The 18516-nt window shown below is 37.9% G+C and overlaps 1 protein-coding gene across 1 annotated transcript in view; it reads right to left on the bottom strand.

Annotated features, from left to right (window-relative positions):
- Nucleotides 1–18516, bottom strand: part of DCHS2 (dachsous cadherin-related 2) — a 250293-nt gene that overhangs the window by 33574 nt on the left and 198203 nt on the right. Inside the window, exon 14 of the mRNA XM_047857633.1 lies at nt 21–134. Coding sequence (XP_047713589.1) covers nt 21–134 — 114 coding nt within the window. The remainder of the gene's footprint in view (nt 1–20; nt 135–18516) is intronic.

Below are 18516 nucleotides of genomic sequence, written 5' to 3'. Positions count from 1 at the left end.
ACAGGAAACAGAAGGATTACCTGAGTTGGAGCACAGGGAAAAAACCCCATCTTCGTTTCCACTAAAAATTGAATATTTAATGCTGTCTTGTATTGGGTCAGGAGCAACAGCTTTTACAGTCACAATAGAAGTACCTGCAAAAATTAGGTTGAAAAAAAAAAGAAAAAACTTTAGGAAAAGAAAATTTCAGGGAAAAACCAGAGCAAACACTGGGTACTTATTATTTGCTTACTACATTTTCATTTGTTCATTCATTCAATGATTAGTCATTGAGAGTCTTCAATAAGCTAGATCCCATGCCAGGTGCTAGAGACAGAGTAGTAAGTTAGAAAAGATCTCAATCTCATGGTGATTAGCTAACGGAAGGAGACAGACAATAAACCATTAAACAAATACATAATCAAAGTAGATTTCTGATGTGCTAAGTTCCCTGGAAGAATAAACAAGGTAATGTGACAGAAAACACTTTTTTAGTGGGGAAGGCAGACGTATGACATTTCAAATGATAGGAACAGACTGATTATCAGCATGAAGGAAGAATTAGCAAGCTCTGAGGGAGACAACGATGTGATTAGAACTGGGATTTCACTGGAAGGTTCTCAAGAATCCATTTGGGCCCCAAGTCAGCACTTTGCTGTCTTCATGTGTAATATCCCATGCCCTTTGCTGTTTCTGTTTTACTTCCTCTCCAGGTTGTCCATTTGTCCTCCTCTTTTAGTTGCCCATCTTTTTAGTTTTTTATAATTATTTTTTATTTAATCAACTTTATTAAGGTAACATTTACATACAACAATATACACATATCTGAAGTATACTCTTATGTGTGTTTGAACAACTATATGCACCTGTGTAACGACCATCATGATCAAGATGTAGAGTATTTCTATCACTCCAAAAAATTCCCTTGTGACTTTCTGTAGCCAGTTTCCTATTACTTCTGGTGCTAGACAATCACTGATTTACTATTATTTTGTTTTGCTTCTAAAATTTCATACACATACAACTTATACAGTATCTGTCTTCTTTTGATTGGCATTATTTTTGTAGAATCAAATATTAAGAGTTCATTCCATTTTTGCTGTAGAGTATATTCTACTGAATGGACATACCACAATGTGTTGATACATTTTTCTATATATGGACATTTGGATTGTTTTTAGTTTGAGGCTATTATGAATACAGCTGCTATAAACATCCATGTAACAGTGTTTGTGTGGACATATGTTTTCATTCCTCATGGGTAAACACATACAGTGAGTGTATGTTTAACTTTATAAAAAACTGTCCAACTATTTTCCAAAGTGATACTATACCATTTTACGTTCCTGCTAGCAACATATGAGAATTCTAGTTGCTCTATATCCACTGGTCTTCTTAATTTTGGTCATTCTAATGGATGTGTGGTAGTATCTCGTGGTTTTAATTTTAATTTCCCTGATGTCTGATGATGTGAGTCTTCTCGTGCTTATTGGCACAAGAAGAAGAACACAGGTGCTGACGTGGTGTCAGAGGAGCACACAGCAGGGATCATCAACTCAGATGCCTTCGGTAAAAGTAAGAGCATGGGCAAATGAAAAAGACAGATGGGTGGAAAAAGCAAGAGACTGTCTGATGTGCCTGAGGCACTCAGCTTCAACTCATTGCTGCCAGTAGGGAAGAGAAAACAGGCTTTAGGAAGTTTTAAATTCTGGTCAAGAGAAGCTCAAAAATTCATATTTGTTTTCATGTGAAATCTCCCAATTCATAAATGTCAGAACATAATTTAATTTAGGGGAAAAACATAAGCCATCACATGGGTCGAACAAAACACAGCTGTGGCCTGACTACAATTCTGAGCCTGCTCATTTACCATCCCTGATAGAGAAGACAAATCTCTCCTTTTTGTTATCAGCCCTTCTGGCACCTAGACTGTGGTACTTCTTTTTCATCCAGGGACTTGTACTTAACACACTCGAAGACCAATCTTATCTTTCCACCAAATTGGACTTAATTCTGTGAGAGCACAGGAGGTTTCCTGCATATTTGTGTTCCATATATTTCTGCAACTCCAGATAAGTTTTGCCTCTAAAATTTCATATACTTGAAAATCAGAGGGGCTGTTTTCTTACGCATAGCATGCCTTTTCGAGAATCAATCATATTCTTCCATATATTAAAAGTTTGTCCCTTTGTACATAATAGGTGCCCAAAAAGTATGGGAAGAAAGGAGGTAATAGAAGAGACAGAGGAAGTAAGAGACGGAGATGCTCACTGAAGTGTTCTAGCCTGAGAGGCTAGAAGAATACCTCTCTGCCCACAGGACCCTTCTAAACCAACAGCAACTATGGGAAAAAAAAAAGGCATATATATATATATATATATATATATATATATATACACACACACACACACACATATATATATATATATACACACACACATATATATATACACATATATATATATACACATATACATACATGTATATATATGTGTGTATATATATATATGTGTGTGTGTGTATATATATATATATATATATATATATATATATATGCATGCCTCACTGCTATAACACAATATCTGATAGTGGAATTTGCAGTAGCTAAAAAAAAAAAAAAAAAAAAAAAAAAAAAAAACCACATCTATTCTGGGCCTCTGCTGGGCCTCCTCATTGACTTCCACTGCGCAGGCCCCCAGGGACCAAGCTTGAAAGCCATCTTGCTCAAAGGTACAGTAAAAACAATCCCTAAACCAGGCCAAATCAATAGATCTGCTTTTTTCTGGATACTAAAAAGGGTTTCACTAAAGAGAAGAGAAGAAAGAAAAGGCCCTGGAACAGATAATATATTCCCCAGGAGCCTTTTCAACACTTAACACTCAAAGAAAAATGCAGCGATCGCTATACATATTTAAGGAAACAAGTATATGACACTGTTCACGAAATTGAAAATTCATTGAAAAAAGACATAAAATAGAATTCATTATGGAGAAAGAATGGGAAAAGCAAAACTGGATATATTACTGTCTTTAAAAACATTATGTTTAACATAAACTGTGACAAAGTTTTAAAACCATTTTTTGAGGCTTCCAAGTGGTGGTTCGTTTCAAGCCAATTATGAAGTCATTTGGTGACAATGTAAAGGATTTTAATTAATCCTCGTGGCATCAAGTTGCTGCACATGTTGAGAATCTTTCAAGCTGCATCATAATCTGATACTTATTTTACTACATGTTAGGAGACGTATGACTAATATAAAAATGCCTTACATTTTCGGTAGGAATATGCCTTCCCAGTAGTGCAGTATGTTTTACTTTCGGTGCGTAATCACCATTCTGTGCTTACGATACAATTTAGTTTTTAAACACAGGAAATTTTATTTCAACTGGCTAGTCGTATATTCTTAAGAACGGCAGTAATAAGAGAAACAGTTATGTGCAAAAAAAGATGTAAGTCTTGCTGACAGCCTTTTCTCTATGGGTTAGGATGCTTTAATTATATACCCGATTACAAAAGAAAACATGGAGATAGCTTACATGTAAAAGAACAAAGATGAGCAAAGAACTGTAAATAAGAATCACAGATGGCTTCTCTTAGAAAAGGAACAATCCTATTTTTATTGCAAATAAAATGTTCATGATATCAAGTGAAATCGTAGCACACGAAGAATTTCATTCGATGAAAATATTTCAAAGTAGATGCTAACGTCAGCAAAGAGCTACAAATAGTTATATATGTTCTTCCTTGGATGAAGTTAAATTTGAGACTACCCCCCAAAAGAGGAAATAACTAACGGGCCTTGAATCCTTCTAAGTCTTGGCTTATCGTGCACATTTTAAGTAAAAGTCTTTCTCTGGACATCTAGAGAAGTTTTACAATTACTGCTCATTTCACACCAAGGTAGGAATGACAAAATGAAAACCAACACTGTACCTTTAAATCCCATCAGGCAACTGAAACATATAGAAAAATTTACATTTTCAGCTTTTATGAATTTCACTGTAAGTGTAACATTGCATCAAAAGTGTAATACATTCCATGTTCTTGGTTTTTTTCTTTACAAAAATACAGTTAAAAAACTAATATCAGGGGTACATGGGTGGCTCAATCAGTTAAGCCTCCGAATTCGGCTCAGGTCGTGATCTCTCGGTTCGCAAGTTCGAGCCCTGCATTGGGCTCTGGGCTGACAGCCCGGAGCCTGGAACCTGCTTCAGATTCTGTCTCTCCCTCTCTCTGCCCCTCCCCTGCTCATGCTCTGTCTCTCTCTCTCTCTGCCTCAAAAATAAAATAAAAAATAAACATTAAAAAAAAACCAAATACCATCTACAGCAGCAGTGAACTATCTATTCAAAAGCAGAATTATGGGGGTGGCTGGGTGGCTCAGTTAGTTAAGCGTCCAACTGGATTTCAGCTCAGGTCACAATCTCACAGTTCATGGGATTGAGCCCTGCATCAGTTCTGTGCTTACAGCGTGGAACCTGCTTGGAATTCTCTTTGCTCTTCTCTTACTCGTGTGTATGTTCACGTGCACATGCTCTCTCTCTCAAAAATAAAGGGATTAGGGGGCGCCCGGGTGGCTCAGTTGGTTGAGCGTCTGACTTCGGCTCAGGTCATGATCTCACGGCTCATGAGTTCGAGCCCCGCGTCAGGCTCTGGGCTGACAGCTCAGTGCCTGGAGCCTGCTTCTGATTCTGTGCCTCCCTCTCTCTCTGCCCCTAACCCACTTGCATTCTGCCTCTGTCTCTCTCAAAAATAAATAAACATTAAAAAAATAAAGGGATTAAATACTTTTAAAAAATAGATAAAAGCAGAATTGTGTAACAATGTTATGTGACTATAAAAATCAAAATTCATGGAAATTTTTAGATGAAGTAACAATAAAAACATTTTATTCAGGGCTACCCATGAGTAAATAATTCTAGTTTTACTTTTGTCATTTCTAAGCAGTGCAAGTATTTTATTGATGACTGACTTGAGATTTTTTAAACATTTCGATGATTTTAAACTATCCAATATCTCTTAATCATCCAGCCACTGAAATACTGAACATAATGGGGCGCCTGGGTGGCGCAGTCTGTTAAGTGTCCGACTTCAGCCAGGTCACGATCTCGCGGTCCCGGAGTTCGAGCCCCGCGTCAGGCTCTGGGCTGATGGCTCAGAGCCTGGAGCCTGTTTCCGATTCTGTGTCTCCCTCTCTCTCTGCCCCTCCCCCGTTCATGCTCTGTCTCTCTCTGTCCCAAAAATAAATAAACGTTCAAAAAAAAAATTTGAAATACTGAACATATTTCAATCATTTAAGACAAAAAGTGGGAGTGACATCAGCAAGATGGCTGAATAGAAAGCCCTAGACCTCATCCCTTATAGAGACATTGAATGAACAATAATAGTATATAGACCAAAAAGCCTTCATGAAAACTCCAGGCCAGAAGGGAGTGGTATGATATATTCAAAGGCCTGAAAGAAAAAACCTACCACCAAGAATACTATATCCAGCAAAACTGCCCTTTAGAGATGAGAAAGAAATAAAGATCTTCTCAGGTAAACAAAAGCTGAGAGAGCTCATCACCACTAAATCTACCTGACAAGAAAGACCGAATGTTTCCAGTTGCAATGAAAGGACATTAGATAGCAACATAAAAGCATATGAAAATATGAAGCTCTCTGGTAAAGGTAAATATACAAATACCAAATCTCATAACACTGTAATGGTGGTACACAGATCATTTTAATTCTGGTGTAAAGTTTAGAGATAAAAGCATAAGGAATCAGTATAACTATAAAACTATGTTAATGGATAAAAATACTAAAAGAGGTAATTTATGAAATCAGTAACGAAGTGGGAGGGAGAAGTAAAGGGACAGTTTTTTGTATGTGATTGAAATTAATTGTTACTGGTTTAAAATAGATTGTTAAAGCTATTAGATGTGTTATGTAATCCCTATGGTAACCACAAAGAAATTATCTATAGATGAAATGCAAAAGGAAATAAGAAGGGAGCCAAAACATGTCACTACAAAAAACTAATGAAATAAGGGAAGGTGGCAAGAGAAGAAAAGAACAAAATTAAAAACATACACAAAACAATTTTAAAAAACTTTTTTAATGTTTTATTTTTGAGAGAGAGAGAGAGACAGAGAGACAGAGCATGAGTGGGGGAGGGGCAGAGAGAGAGGGAGACAGAGAATCCAAAGCAGACTCCAAAGCTGTCACAGCACAGAGCCCAGCGTGGGGCTTGAACCCACGAACCACGAGATCATGACCTGAGCTGAAGTCAGATGCTTCAGAGACTAAGCCACCCAGGTGCCCCTACATAAAACAGTATAAAAACGGCTGTATTAAGTCATTCCTATCAGTAATTTTTAAAAATCTAGGGGCGCCTGGGTGGCGCAGTCGGTTAAGCGTCCGACTTCAGCCAGGTCACGATCTCGCGGTCTGTGAGTTCGAGCCCCGCGTCAGGCTCTGGGCTGATGGCTCAGGGCCTGGAGCCTGTTTCCGATTCTGTGTCTCCCTCTCTCTCTGCCCCTCCCCCGTTCATGCTCTGTCTCTCTCTGTCCCAAAAATAAATAAAAAAACGTTGAAAAAAAAAATTAAAAAAAAAAAATCTAAATGGATGAAACTCCTCAATCAAGAAACGTGGAATAGCTGAATGGATTAAAAAAACAAGATCCAAGTATATACTACCACCAAAAAACTCACTTTAGATATAAAGACAGGGATAGGCCACAAGTAGAAAGGTGGGAAAAGATATTCCATGCAAATAATATCCAAAAGAAAACAGGGGAGGTTATACTTACATCCGACAAAATAGAGTGCAAGTCAGAAACTGTCACAAGACAAATGAGGACACTACATAAAAAGTTCTATTCACCAGGAAGATAAAACAATTATAAATATATATGCACTTAACAGCAGAACACACATATATATGAAGAAAATACTGATGGAATTGAAGGGAGAAGCAGAGAGTAACATAATTAATAGTAGAAGATTTCAATACCTCACTTTAAATAATGGACAGATCAAACAGTTAGAAAATCAATGAAGAAATGAAGGACTTGAATAATATAGAAATTGGACTGAAGAGACATACATGGAACACTCTACCCAACAACAGCATAATACACACCCTCAAGTGTTTTATGTGTTCGCACTTGTTCCTCAAGTGCACATTCTCCAGGACAGATGACATGTTAGGGAACAACAGGAGTCGTAACAAATTTAAGAATATTAAAATCATACCAAGTATCTTTTCTAACTACAATGGAATGAAAGTAGAAATCAATAGCAAAGGAAAACTGGAATATTCACAGACACATGGAAATTAAATAACAACTCTTAAACAACTAGCAGGTCAAAGAAGAAATCTAAAGGATAATTAGATAATGTCTTGAAATAAATGAAACAAAAACACAATATACCAAAACATGGGCTGCAGCAAAAAACAATGCTGAAAGAATTTTACAGCAATAAATGCCTACATTAAAAAAAGAAGAAAGACTGCACATCAACAACCTAATTTACACCCCAATGGACTAGAAAATGGAACTAAAAGCAAAGTTAGCAGAAAGAAATAATAAATATTAGAACAGAAATAAGTGAAAAACAGTAAATAAACAAGAGGAAAAATCACTTAAAGTAAGTTTTTTAAAAAAATCAGCAAAATTGGGGCACCTGGGTAGCTTAGTTAGTGAAGCACCTGATTTCCGCTCTGGTTATGATCTTGCGGTTCATGAGTTCGAGCACCGCGTTGGGCTCCACGTGGACAGTGTGGAGCCTGCTTGGGATTCTCTCTCTCCCTCTTTCTCTGCCCCTTCCCACTTGGGCTCGCTCGCTCTCTCTCTCTCTCTCTCTCAAAATAAATAAAATTTAAAAAATCAGCAAAATTGACAAATCTTTAGCCTAGACAAAGAAAAAAAGTAAAAAGACTCAAGTAACAAAAACTAGAAATGAAAGAGGAGATATTACAAGTGATGCCACAGAAATAAAAGGTATCATAAGAGACTACTATGAACAATGATACACCCAAATAAGATAACCTAGGAGAAAAGAACATATTTCTAGAAACACACACCCTACCAAAATTGAATTTACAGAAAGAAAAAAAAATCTGAACAGATGTATATATAACTAGTAAGAAGACTGAATCAATAATCAAAACCTCCCCATAAAGAGAACCAGATGGCTTCACTGGTGAAGTCTACCAAACATTTAAAGAAGAATTAACACCAATCATTCTCAAACTCTTCCAAAATATTGAAGACAACACTTCCAAACTTATTTTATGAGGCCAGCATTACTCTGATGCCAAAATCAGAGACACTGCAAGAAATCTACCCCTGATGAATATAAATGCAAAGATCCTCAACAAAATACCAGCAAACCGAATTCAACAGCACATTAAAAGGATCACATGTCATAACGATGTGAGATTTATTCCTGGGATGCAATGATAGTTCAATGTATGAAAATCAATCAGTGTGATACACCACCTTAACAGAATAAAGAGTAAAAATCACATGATCATCTCAATACACGCAGAAAAAGCATTTGGCAAAATTCAACACACTCATGATAAACACACTCAATAAACTAGGAACAGAAGGAAATTACCATACATAATAAAGGCCATATAAGAAAAGTCCACAGCTCTAACATTCTTACTCAACAGTGAAATCAAAAAGCTTTTCAACCAAGAACAAGGCAAGAATGCCCACTCTCGCAACTTCTTTGCTAGTACTGAAAGTCCTAGCCAAAGAAATCAGGCTTTGAACTTACAAGCATCAAAATCAGAAAACAAGAATCAAATGATCCTTGCTTTTAGATGACATGATCTATGTAGAACCTAATGTAGAAAACTCTATAGATTAAACACACACACACACACACACACACACACACACACTCACACACTAGTTAGAATATACGAATTCAGCAAAGTTGTAGAATACAAAATTACTTGTGTTTCTATGCACTAACAATGCACAATCTGAAAAAAGAAATTCGGAAAACAATCCCGTTTACAATAGCATGAAAAAAATTGGGATAAATTTAACCAAGGCGGTGAAAGTCTTATACACTAAAAACTATAAAGCATTGCTAAAATAAATTATAGAAGACACAAATACATGGAAATACATTCTATGGCCACTCCATGAGGAGTGGAAGACTTAATGTTATTAAAATGTCTACACCACCCAAAACAATCTACAGAATCAATGCAATCCATATCAAAATCTCAATTTTTTTTTACAGAAACAGAAAAAAAGAATTTTAATATTCACATAGAATCTCAAATGCTTCCAAATAGCCAAAATAATCATGAGGGAAAAAACCACCAAACAGCAGAAGGCGTCACACTTACTAACTTCAATAGTGCAGAGCTAGAGTAATCAAAACAGTATGGTACTGGCCAGATACAGAGAGACGAATAGAACAGAACAAAGATTCCAGAAAGAAATCCCCATGCATATTTTCTTTTTTTTAATGTTTATATATTTAATTTGAGAGGAGAGCACAAGCAGGGGAGGGGAAGAGAGAGAGAGAGAGAGAGAGAGAGAGAGAGAGAGAGAGAGAGAGAGAGAATCCCAAGCAGGTTCCACTCTGTCAGCACAGAGCCCAGTGCGGGGCTCTAATTCACAAACCTTGAGATCATGACACGAGCCAAAATCAAGAGTTGGAAGCTTAACCGACTGAGTGGCCCAGGTGTCCCAAAATGACCAACAGATTTTTAAAAGATGCTCAGTATCACTAATCATCAGGGAAATGCAAATCGAAACCACAAGATATCACCTCACTTCAGTTAGGATGGGTGTTAGGAAACAAAAACAAAAACAAAGCAGAAAATAATGAGTGTTGGTGAGGATACGTAGAAATTGGAATCCTTGGACACTGCTGGTGGTGTTATAAAATGGTGTAGCCCCTATGGAACACAGTATGAAAGTTTCTCCAAAACTTAAAATTAAAGCTGTCATATATCCAGAAATCCCACCTGGGTGCATATATCCAAAGAACTGAAAATAAGATATCAAAGGGATACCTGCATATCCATGTTCGCTGCAACATTTTTTATAACAGCCAAGAGATAGAAATAATCTAAATGTCCTTGGATGGATGAGGGGATAAAGAAATGTAGTATATTGGGGCGTCTGGGTGGCGCAGTAGGTTGAGCGTCCGACTTCAGCCAGGTCACGATCTCGCGGTCCGTGAGTTCGAGCCCCGCGTCAGGCTCTGGGCTGATGGCTCGGAGCCTGGAGCCTGCTTCCGATTCTGTGTCTCCCTCTCTCTCTGCCCCTCCCCCGTTCATGCTCTGTCTCTCTCTGTCCCCAAAATAAATAAAACGTTAAAAAAAATTAAAAAAAAAAAAGAAATGTAGTATATACATACAATAAAGCATTATTCAGCCTTTAACAAGAAGGAAATCCTGTCATAGGCACTGAGGAACCTTGATTTTGTGAATAAGCCAGTCACAAAAAGACAAATACTTCATTGACTCCACTTATACGAGGTATCTAAAGTAGCCACACCCTTAGCAGCAGAAGTAGAATGGCGGTTGCTAGAAGCTGGAGGGAAGGGAAAGAGTTGTTCAATGAGTATAATTTCCGTTTTGAAAGACGAAAATGTTCTAGAAATCCACTGCACAATGACGGGCCTATTGTTATCACTACCATACAGTGCACTTAAAAATGATTATTTACAATGGTAGATTTTCTGTTATGTGTCTCTTACCACAGTTAGAAAAGGAAGAAAAGTTGATTTTCCTCTTCCCATCATCAGAAATGACTGCACATATGTTACTAAAGCTTTCCAAAGAATTCACCCCTGGGATGAGACAAAGCATGGAAAATCTCAAAATAAATAATTTTCCAAAATTTGTGAACAGATGAAAACCATGTTTTAAAATGTAAATGCTATGCAATCTTGAACACATTTGCTTTTGTGAACACCTTAAGGAAATTAATAGAGGAAGCTATGAAAAGTGCTTATTGACCTCTTATGAGCTTTAGGAAAAGAGAGATGTGTCAGAAAACCAAGACAGAATTAATACATGAAACGAGAAGTCAACAAAATTGATGAAGTCTGAAATGTATTTTTAATGGGGTTACAGATTTTGGTGGCCAAATTTTTTAAAAGGAAGATTATCTATAAATGGATGCATTGAATCATTTGAAATTCACTTATAAAAACTTAGAGAAAGGCAGGTGTTAAAGTGACTCCCTGATGTTCCTACTACCTCTCTCATTTTGCGATTTACAGAAGACTGTATTTAAAGCATGAGCTTGAGAATTTTCAGTGTTGCTTCACTGTTGGATCAGAATCTCAAATCTTGTCTGCAGACCTGAGGCTGTTAATCTCCCCTCATTTTCCAATGATTCCCTGTCTAGTTTGCACCCCCAGGTTGATGACCAGACTCCAATTTCCCTTTGTTTTCAAGAGCTGTCCTTTTTCTCCTTTCCAGCTCCTGGCATCCCTGAGCCAGCTAGAATCCAGAGCCTGCATATGTCCAGAAAGAAAGGTTGCACAATTTTTCAATACAAGTACTTCTCAACTTCGGTGGTTAGATACCTGGCACATTTCCAATTACTTCAAGAAACAAAGCAAATGTCCTAAAAATCTTAAAAATAGGTTTTACTTAGATTAAAGAAACGGCATCTAAGATGTTTTTAGCTGCCACATAATGAATACTGTAATCAAGTATTTTAATGATTCCATTTGATTGTCACAGCTTCAGGGAGATGCATTGCTGTCCTCAAAATATAAAAATCTTAAATCAGGGTTCAACATCCACAAATAATAGATGCTAATTGAAAACAAAAAGGAAAGAAAAGAAATCCTGATATTTCCAAGTGTTTTATTCCCGTTTTATACTCAAATATAAATGAGATTTCTCAGCAAACTTAACAGTGCTATAAATCACAAATGTCCAAATCTCTTCTGGCTTTCAAAAACAAAACAAGATGCCCCTCTGATCTTCAAGACTCTTCAAGCCATGGTCCTTTGTTACCCTTCACAGCCAAGCCTTTGAAAACAGACTGAACTTCTCATCCCTGCTCACTCTGCACCTCACTGGACCTTAGCTTCTAAAATGGTTCTAGTGACTTAGTTCACCTTAATGTTTCCGATCCTCCCTGAAATTGCTAAATTTTATCTGGCTGCACATAATTCTTTGTAAGCAGCCGCAGTTGACTCTGGAGTGCATGTTGGTGGTCTCCGTTCCTGGCCTCTATTCTCTGCCAAATCCTGAACTCTTTCACCAAAGCGGACTTACTCTTCAGAACCTCCTTTCCGGTAGCTCCTCATGTTGCTAATTGTGTCTTTTTCTCTTATTGTCTTATCCTTTATACTCAGTGCATGGACTTATCTTTTCAGACATGCCTTCCTTTCTACTGTGTCCCTACCTCCTTGTATCAAGATGGCATCCTCAGACCATCCCCGGAAACACTCCCCTACCCCGTGAAGGAGAGGTTTTCTGAGTGCTGGGTAGCAGCCGACCACCTCATGCACTTCTGCACTGGGGACAGACCTCCAACTAAACTAGCTCTCACTTTTCCGTCCTTATCTTACTTAACCTCTGCCGCAAATTAGAAATTGTTGACCACTCCCTGCCTTTTGAACGCATCACCTTCCTGCTCCTCTAACACTACCTTCCCAGACTTTCGGTGATGCCCTGGCCAGCCCCTACACCTCAGTCTCTTTGGTAGATGTGTTACTTCAACCCTTGCAAAATACTGCTGTTACTTTGCATTTCTTCTAGGCCCTCTCTCTACCTCCACCTTTGGCTTCCATGCATAATTACATGGGAGTTTCTACCCACTCACAATGCCTGATGTACCTTCAAAAATCTCATCTAACTGCGTGGGGGTTGTGGATGTCTAGGTAGAGGTAATTTTTAAAAGCTCCTCAGGGGCGCCTGGGTGGCTCAGTCAGTTAAGCGACCAACTCTTGGTTTTGGGTCAGGTCATGATCTCTCGTTGATTGAGCCCTATGTGGGGCTCTGTGGAGAGCCTGCTTGGGATTGTCTCCCTCCCCTTCTCTCTCTCTCTCTCTCTCTCTCTCTGCCCCTCCTCCGCTTGTGTATGTTCTCTCTCTCTCTCTCAAAATAAATGAATAAACTTAAAAATAATAAAATAAAATAAAATAAAATAAAATAAATTAAATAAAATAAAATCTCCCCAGGTAACTTTGTGGTCATTCATCATGTGGATTACCACAGTACCCTCCTAACTTCCTAACTCAGATTTGTCCCCAGGCCTTCACAAGACTTCAAAGTCAACTAGGTATAAAACCTGTTTTGTCACTCTTTCAACAATCTAAAGGTCATCAAGATCACACTGAAAAGCTCAAGAGAGCCTCTTCAACTGTTTAGGACTAATAAGCAATAACTTGTAACAACTTTCTGATTACAGTGTGGCTTCCTGTGTCCTTTCTCCTAGAAAGAGAGACCTGCTCATCCTGGCAGGACTGTTGTAATCCACACGGCAAGTATAGTTTTTCATATACCTAAAAACTGACATTCTGGTCTATGTATCAGTCTCCTTCATATTGGTTAATAAGTTCCAACCCTGGGGGAAGTAACTCCCTGGCTTGTTAATAAGATGAGGTGTTGAGCCTATAATGGCTGAGGCCCAGATGTGAGACTGGGGTTAATTTCCAAAGATGAAAGCTGCCTTTTGAGATGTTTATCTTGCTCTGAGACAGACTGACCTCATCAAAGGTACTCTTCTCTATCTCCTCCAGAGCTATCTTAGTCATAGGTAAGGTGATGAAATGCCATACTGGGCTAGTTAGATAGCACTCATTCCAATGAGTTTCATTCTAAATATGAGACTGGCCTTAAATAAAATGAAAAAGGGGTGACAGGTGATACATAATGGCTTCCCCTTTTGTCATTATCATAAAAATGTGTATGTTGGGCCCTGTTCCAAAGTTATAGATGACACAGATTATGGGAACTCTTCCCATAACTTCCATAGTTATGGGAGCTTTGTCACCTTGGAAAGTATGACTGCTATCTTGTTTGGACACAAAATGGAGTGGAATGGAATGGTAGGGCTTTAAAACCTGAAAGCATTTCACTGTTGTTATATTATTGCTGTGTAACAACTGGTTGCTCTGGTAAGAATTTATACCCGGTGAACTTTATAGAATTCAATGAAAGATTTGAGACAGAAGGAGAGTAATAATAACAATTTAAAAAATGACTAGTACACTACATGACCTCATTTAATCCTTATAGTAGCCCTATGAGGAAATCCTTATCATTTCCACTTTATAGGAGGAGAAAGACAGCTTATACACTGTGAGTGGAGAATGGTGGTGACCCACTCAGCTACACCAACTCCTATCACACCACACTCTACATACATGTGCCTGTCTACCAAGAGTAAGAGCCAAAATTTACTGGACCCACTGCCAAAGGACCAAAGAAGAAGGGGTTGCCCTCCAAACTATCAAGATCAGATGTGTTTATGATACAAAATTAAATATGCATAATTCACTAGTTAGAATGCCCCTGTACATCATCATGTTTTAATGTTATCTCAAGATTTTTAAGGTCTGAGTATTTACTTTTAAGCACCATATCGATACAATTCATAATTTCATATTTTCCCCTCATGGTAACTAAAAGAAATGCATGAAGCTGCGAATAATCCACACTAGGGACTGTGACTACTGATTCATCTTCCTCAGGATACCCAAAGCATTGGGAGTGAAACAAGAAATAAATGGTGGCTTCTAGAAGGTCCACTGAAATTGTTGAATGGATTGAAACACCACAGGCAACCAAGCGGTTTATTTTTCACTTCAAAAAATTCAGGACAGTTATATTCCCTCTCATCTAGTTTGAAGAGGAACAGTGGCAAGTGTAAAGAGTGGGGAATCACTTGAATTTCAACTCTTTTTCTCATGTTGCTGTATGGGTGGTCTCTCTCTCTTATGGACAACTGGTATCCTGGAGAATGACTCTTTCTGTGAATAAGTGAATACATCATGACCAACTCTTAAAGAGATTTTACCTACCAAAGAGTTGCTTTTAAATGGGAACTATATACCGAACTATATATCATTTTAAACAGTTGGTGTTACATTTAACATTATTCGTAGATGAATGCAATGTTAATCAAAACTCAAACCTGTGGGCTTGGCCAGAAAGAAATGTGAAACAAATATAAATACATTAGGGCTATTCGTTTTAACTTTTAATTTTCTTAAAAGAACATTTAAATGTTAAAATTAGTTTGGAGTGATGAAAATTTATGATAATACAACAAAGAATTTGCTCAAGATGTTAATTGATGCCTACTGATAGGATATTTGAGTAGCCCACGGAAAATTTAAGCTTCCAAAAGGGACATGTTTTTCATTTGAAAACAAAATGAAAAACTAAAGACATATTTGGGAGGAAATAATGCTGGAGGCTATAAAATGTTATTAAATAATTTATATCAAGGCCATTCTAGGACTAATCAATGGATTTACAGTCTTTTAAAACTACTGGAATTCTTGGGGCGCCTGGGTGGCTTAGTCGGTTGAGCCTCTGACTTTGGCCTAGGTCATGATCTCACGGTCTGCGAGTTCGAGCCCTGCGTTGGGCTCTGTGCTGACAGCTCAGAGCCTGGAGCCTGCTTCGGATTCTGTGTCTCCCTCTCTCTGACCCTCCCCCGTTCATGCTCTGGCTCTCTCTGTCTCAAAAATAAATAAACATTAAAACAAATTTAAAAAAAGATAAATAAAACTACTGGCATTCAAAGCAAAAAAAAAAAAAAATCACCTTCTGATGTCTATGATATGATCCAGCAGTCTGACCTGAATTCATGTCTAAGTAAAGCTTTGGCCGGCTTGAAATGTCAATCAGTATGTTATGCACCTTGTCACTGTTTTTCACAGGAGGTTAGGAAATCCTGCTGAACCAGGTACAGGTTAGTTGCAGCTAATCATACTCAATGGCCTACTTAACCGTCATCCTTCCCTTCTGTCTTTCTCCTTCCTGTTATATGCCCAATGTTTAGCTTCTCTCTCAATTTAGACTTTATGTCCTTCAAACATGTCATAGTTTACTCTTCATAATGAGGTCCCAACCCATTGCTTCAGGTGTCTTGAAATGTATACCTACCTGGATGTTTAATGGGTTCCATATGCTTGTCGTACTACCAGAAGTATTTCTAGTCTTTTTTATGTATAAGATTTAATAAATTGATTTTTAAAGTCTTAAGTTCTATTATAAAGATAACAGTTAAATTCATTCCAGTTATTCTAAATACAAGAGGACTAAGAAGGACAACTGTGATCAGAGGTCAAAGAAAACACAGTGATGCAGACAGCAGGATGATGTCTTCCCATCATTAGCTTTTCTGACTGAATCTCAAATAGGAAGCCCACCTACAGAGGCAAGAAAGTAATTTAGTCTTCACTGTCTTCTGTACTAACTTTTAATCTCAGGCCAGGTTACTCTTAACCATATCGATTAATCCCAATTGTGATGGCCGGGAGTAGACTGAAGGTGTACCGATTTGATGAGTTGCTGCCTGAGTGATGGGCAAACAGGTTAAAATCAAGATAGTTCCCTCCCATAACGGCTGCCTCTTATCCACAGAGTGAATCTGTGACATACAAATGAATGGCACATTGCAAAAATGAAAACAGGTGCAAAGTTTGCACCCCCACGGCAGTTTTCATTAGTGTTATTTTAATTCACTCCTGATTTCAACCATAAATATTGTATTTACTAATCCATAACTTAATTTCATCCTGAACTGTTTTCTTTGGGGTACCTTGGATATTGATTTTTATTTTGGCTTAATCCTGCAAACAAACTGATCCTGGGTAAATTGAGAAAATAATATTCTAACAATTAGGGAAAGCCCAGGCACATTACTTAATATTTAGAAATTTTATCCACTGATGTGAAAAAGTATAATAACAATGATGACTTCCATGCCAGTTCTTTTGAAGAATAATATATTTAATGCCTATTACTCTGAAGAATTTATACTGAATGTGAATGTTCACTAGTAGCAGTTGGAAAACTTATTATGTGAAAGATAACTGAAGGAATTAAAGAAGGGAAAACTACTTGAGTAAAAGCCAACATCCCCCTGTGGTCTACAAGGCGCCGCGTGGTCTGGTCGTCCTCCGACCTCATTTCCCATCGCTCTGGCCCTTGCTTACTCTGCTTCGTCACACAGTCCTCTTTGCTGTTCTTTGAACAAACCAGGCAGGCTCCCACTAGCTTCTTCCTTTTTTCTGAAATACCGTACCCCCAAATACACAAATGGCTGTCTCCTCTCCTTAGGTCTTTGTCCAAATGTGTCAGCTCAATGATGCCTGCCCTTACCTACTATTTAAAACTACTGTTTGTCCCCCACCCAAGACCTCCTAATTCCTTCTTACCTTGCTGTTCTTTTTCTTTACTTGATAGCTCTTATCACCATCTAACGTATACTATAGTTATTCATTATGTTCATTGACACTGTCTCAGTATCCCCGCTAGAATGTTATTAGCCTCATGAGGACAAGCATTTAGGTCTTTTAGTTCACTAATATAGCCCAGTAGATAAGTACTGGGCATATAACACTTGATAAAAAAAAAAAATTCAAGGAGGGCCACCTAAGTGGCTCAGTTGGTTGGGCATCTGACTCTTGGATTCAGCTCAGGTCATGATCCCAAGGTTGTAGGATCAAGCCCCACATCAGGGTCTGCACTGAGCATGGAGCCTACATAAGATTTTCTCTCTCTCCCTCTGTTCCTCTCCCCTGCTCATGCAATCTCTCTCTCATTCTCTCTCTCTCTCTCTCTCTAATTAAAAAAGTTAGTGGAAAGAGCAAATAAAATATCTGAAGAGTGACTGTGTACAGCAGAGGAGTGCTCCAGAGGGAAGAACTAGATTTATGGATAGACAGAAAGGAGGGAGAGCTAGGTTCAACGTGTGAATGACTTTCCAAATGAAGAGATTTTCCAATTTTGTCATGCAGTCAAATCGCCCACAGAGCTTGTGAAAAACAATTCCTGGACACCAAACTTAATGAAGCAGATCCTTCAGGGGTGGGTTACAGATCATTTGGTTCACACCCAATTTCAAGAACCACCCTTCTAAACTCAGTCACTGAAACATTCAAGTAGCAGCAGAAAGACCAAGTGCCAAGGGCTTTTAGACAAATGTTCCTTTTTGCACTGCAGACAAAGGCTGGGCTCAAAGATACTGTAATTTTATCAAATCAAGTTTAAGATTAATATATTGTTTTTGTGCTATATTATTTAGAAAATGTTAACTTTACTTTCCATCAGGCTCTGCTCTGGTGTTGGAATGCATGCCTCTTAAGAGTAATAGAAGTATAGCTCTAAGGAGCATCTCATATTGTTTAACATTTAACGCTTATTTGGAAGTCTCATTACACATAAGAATACATGTTGCAAATTTCTGATTTAGTTTGGAAGTCACTATTATTTCCTTTAATGCAGAAAACTGCAATTTACTGTGAATTACATTTAGAATCAATAAGAGACCTTCTGTGGAAGCAATCTATGGAATAACCATAATT

This window comes from Prionailurus viverrinus, chromosome B1 (genome assembly GCF_022837055.1).
Source record: "Prionailurus viverrinus isolate Anna chromosome B1, UM_Priviv_1.0, whole genome shotgun sequence".
NCBI classification, from domain to species: domain Eukaryota; kingdom Metazoa; phylum Chordata; class Mammalia; order Carnivora; family Felidae; genus Prionailurus; species Prionailurus viverrinus.
The sequence above is the reverse complement of the archived record's forward strand: the minus strand, read 5'-3'. Positions and strand labels throughout refer to the sequence as shown.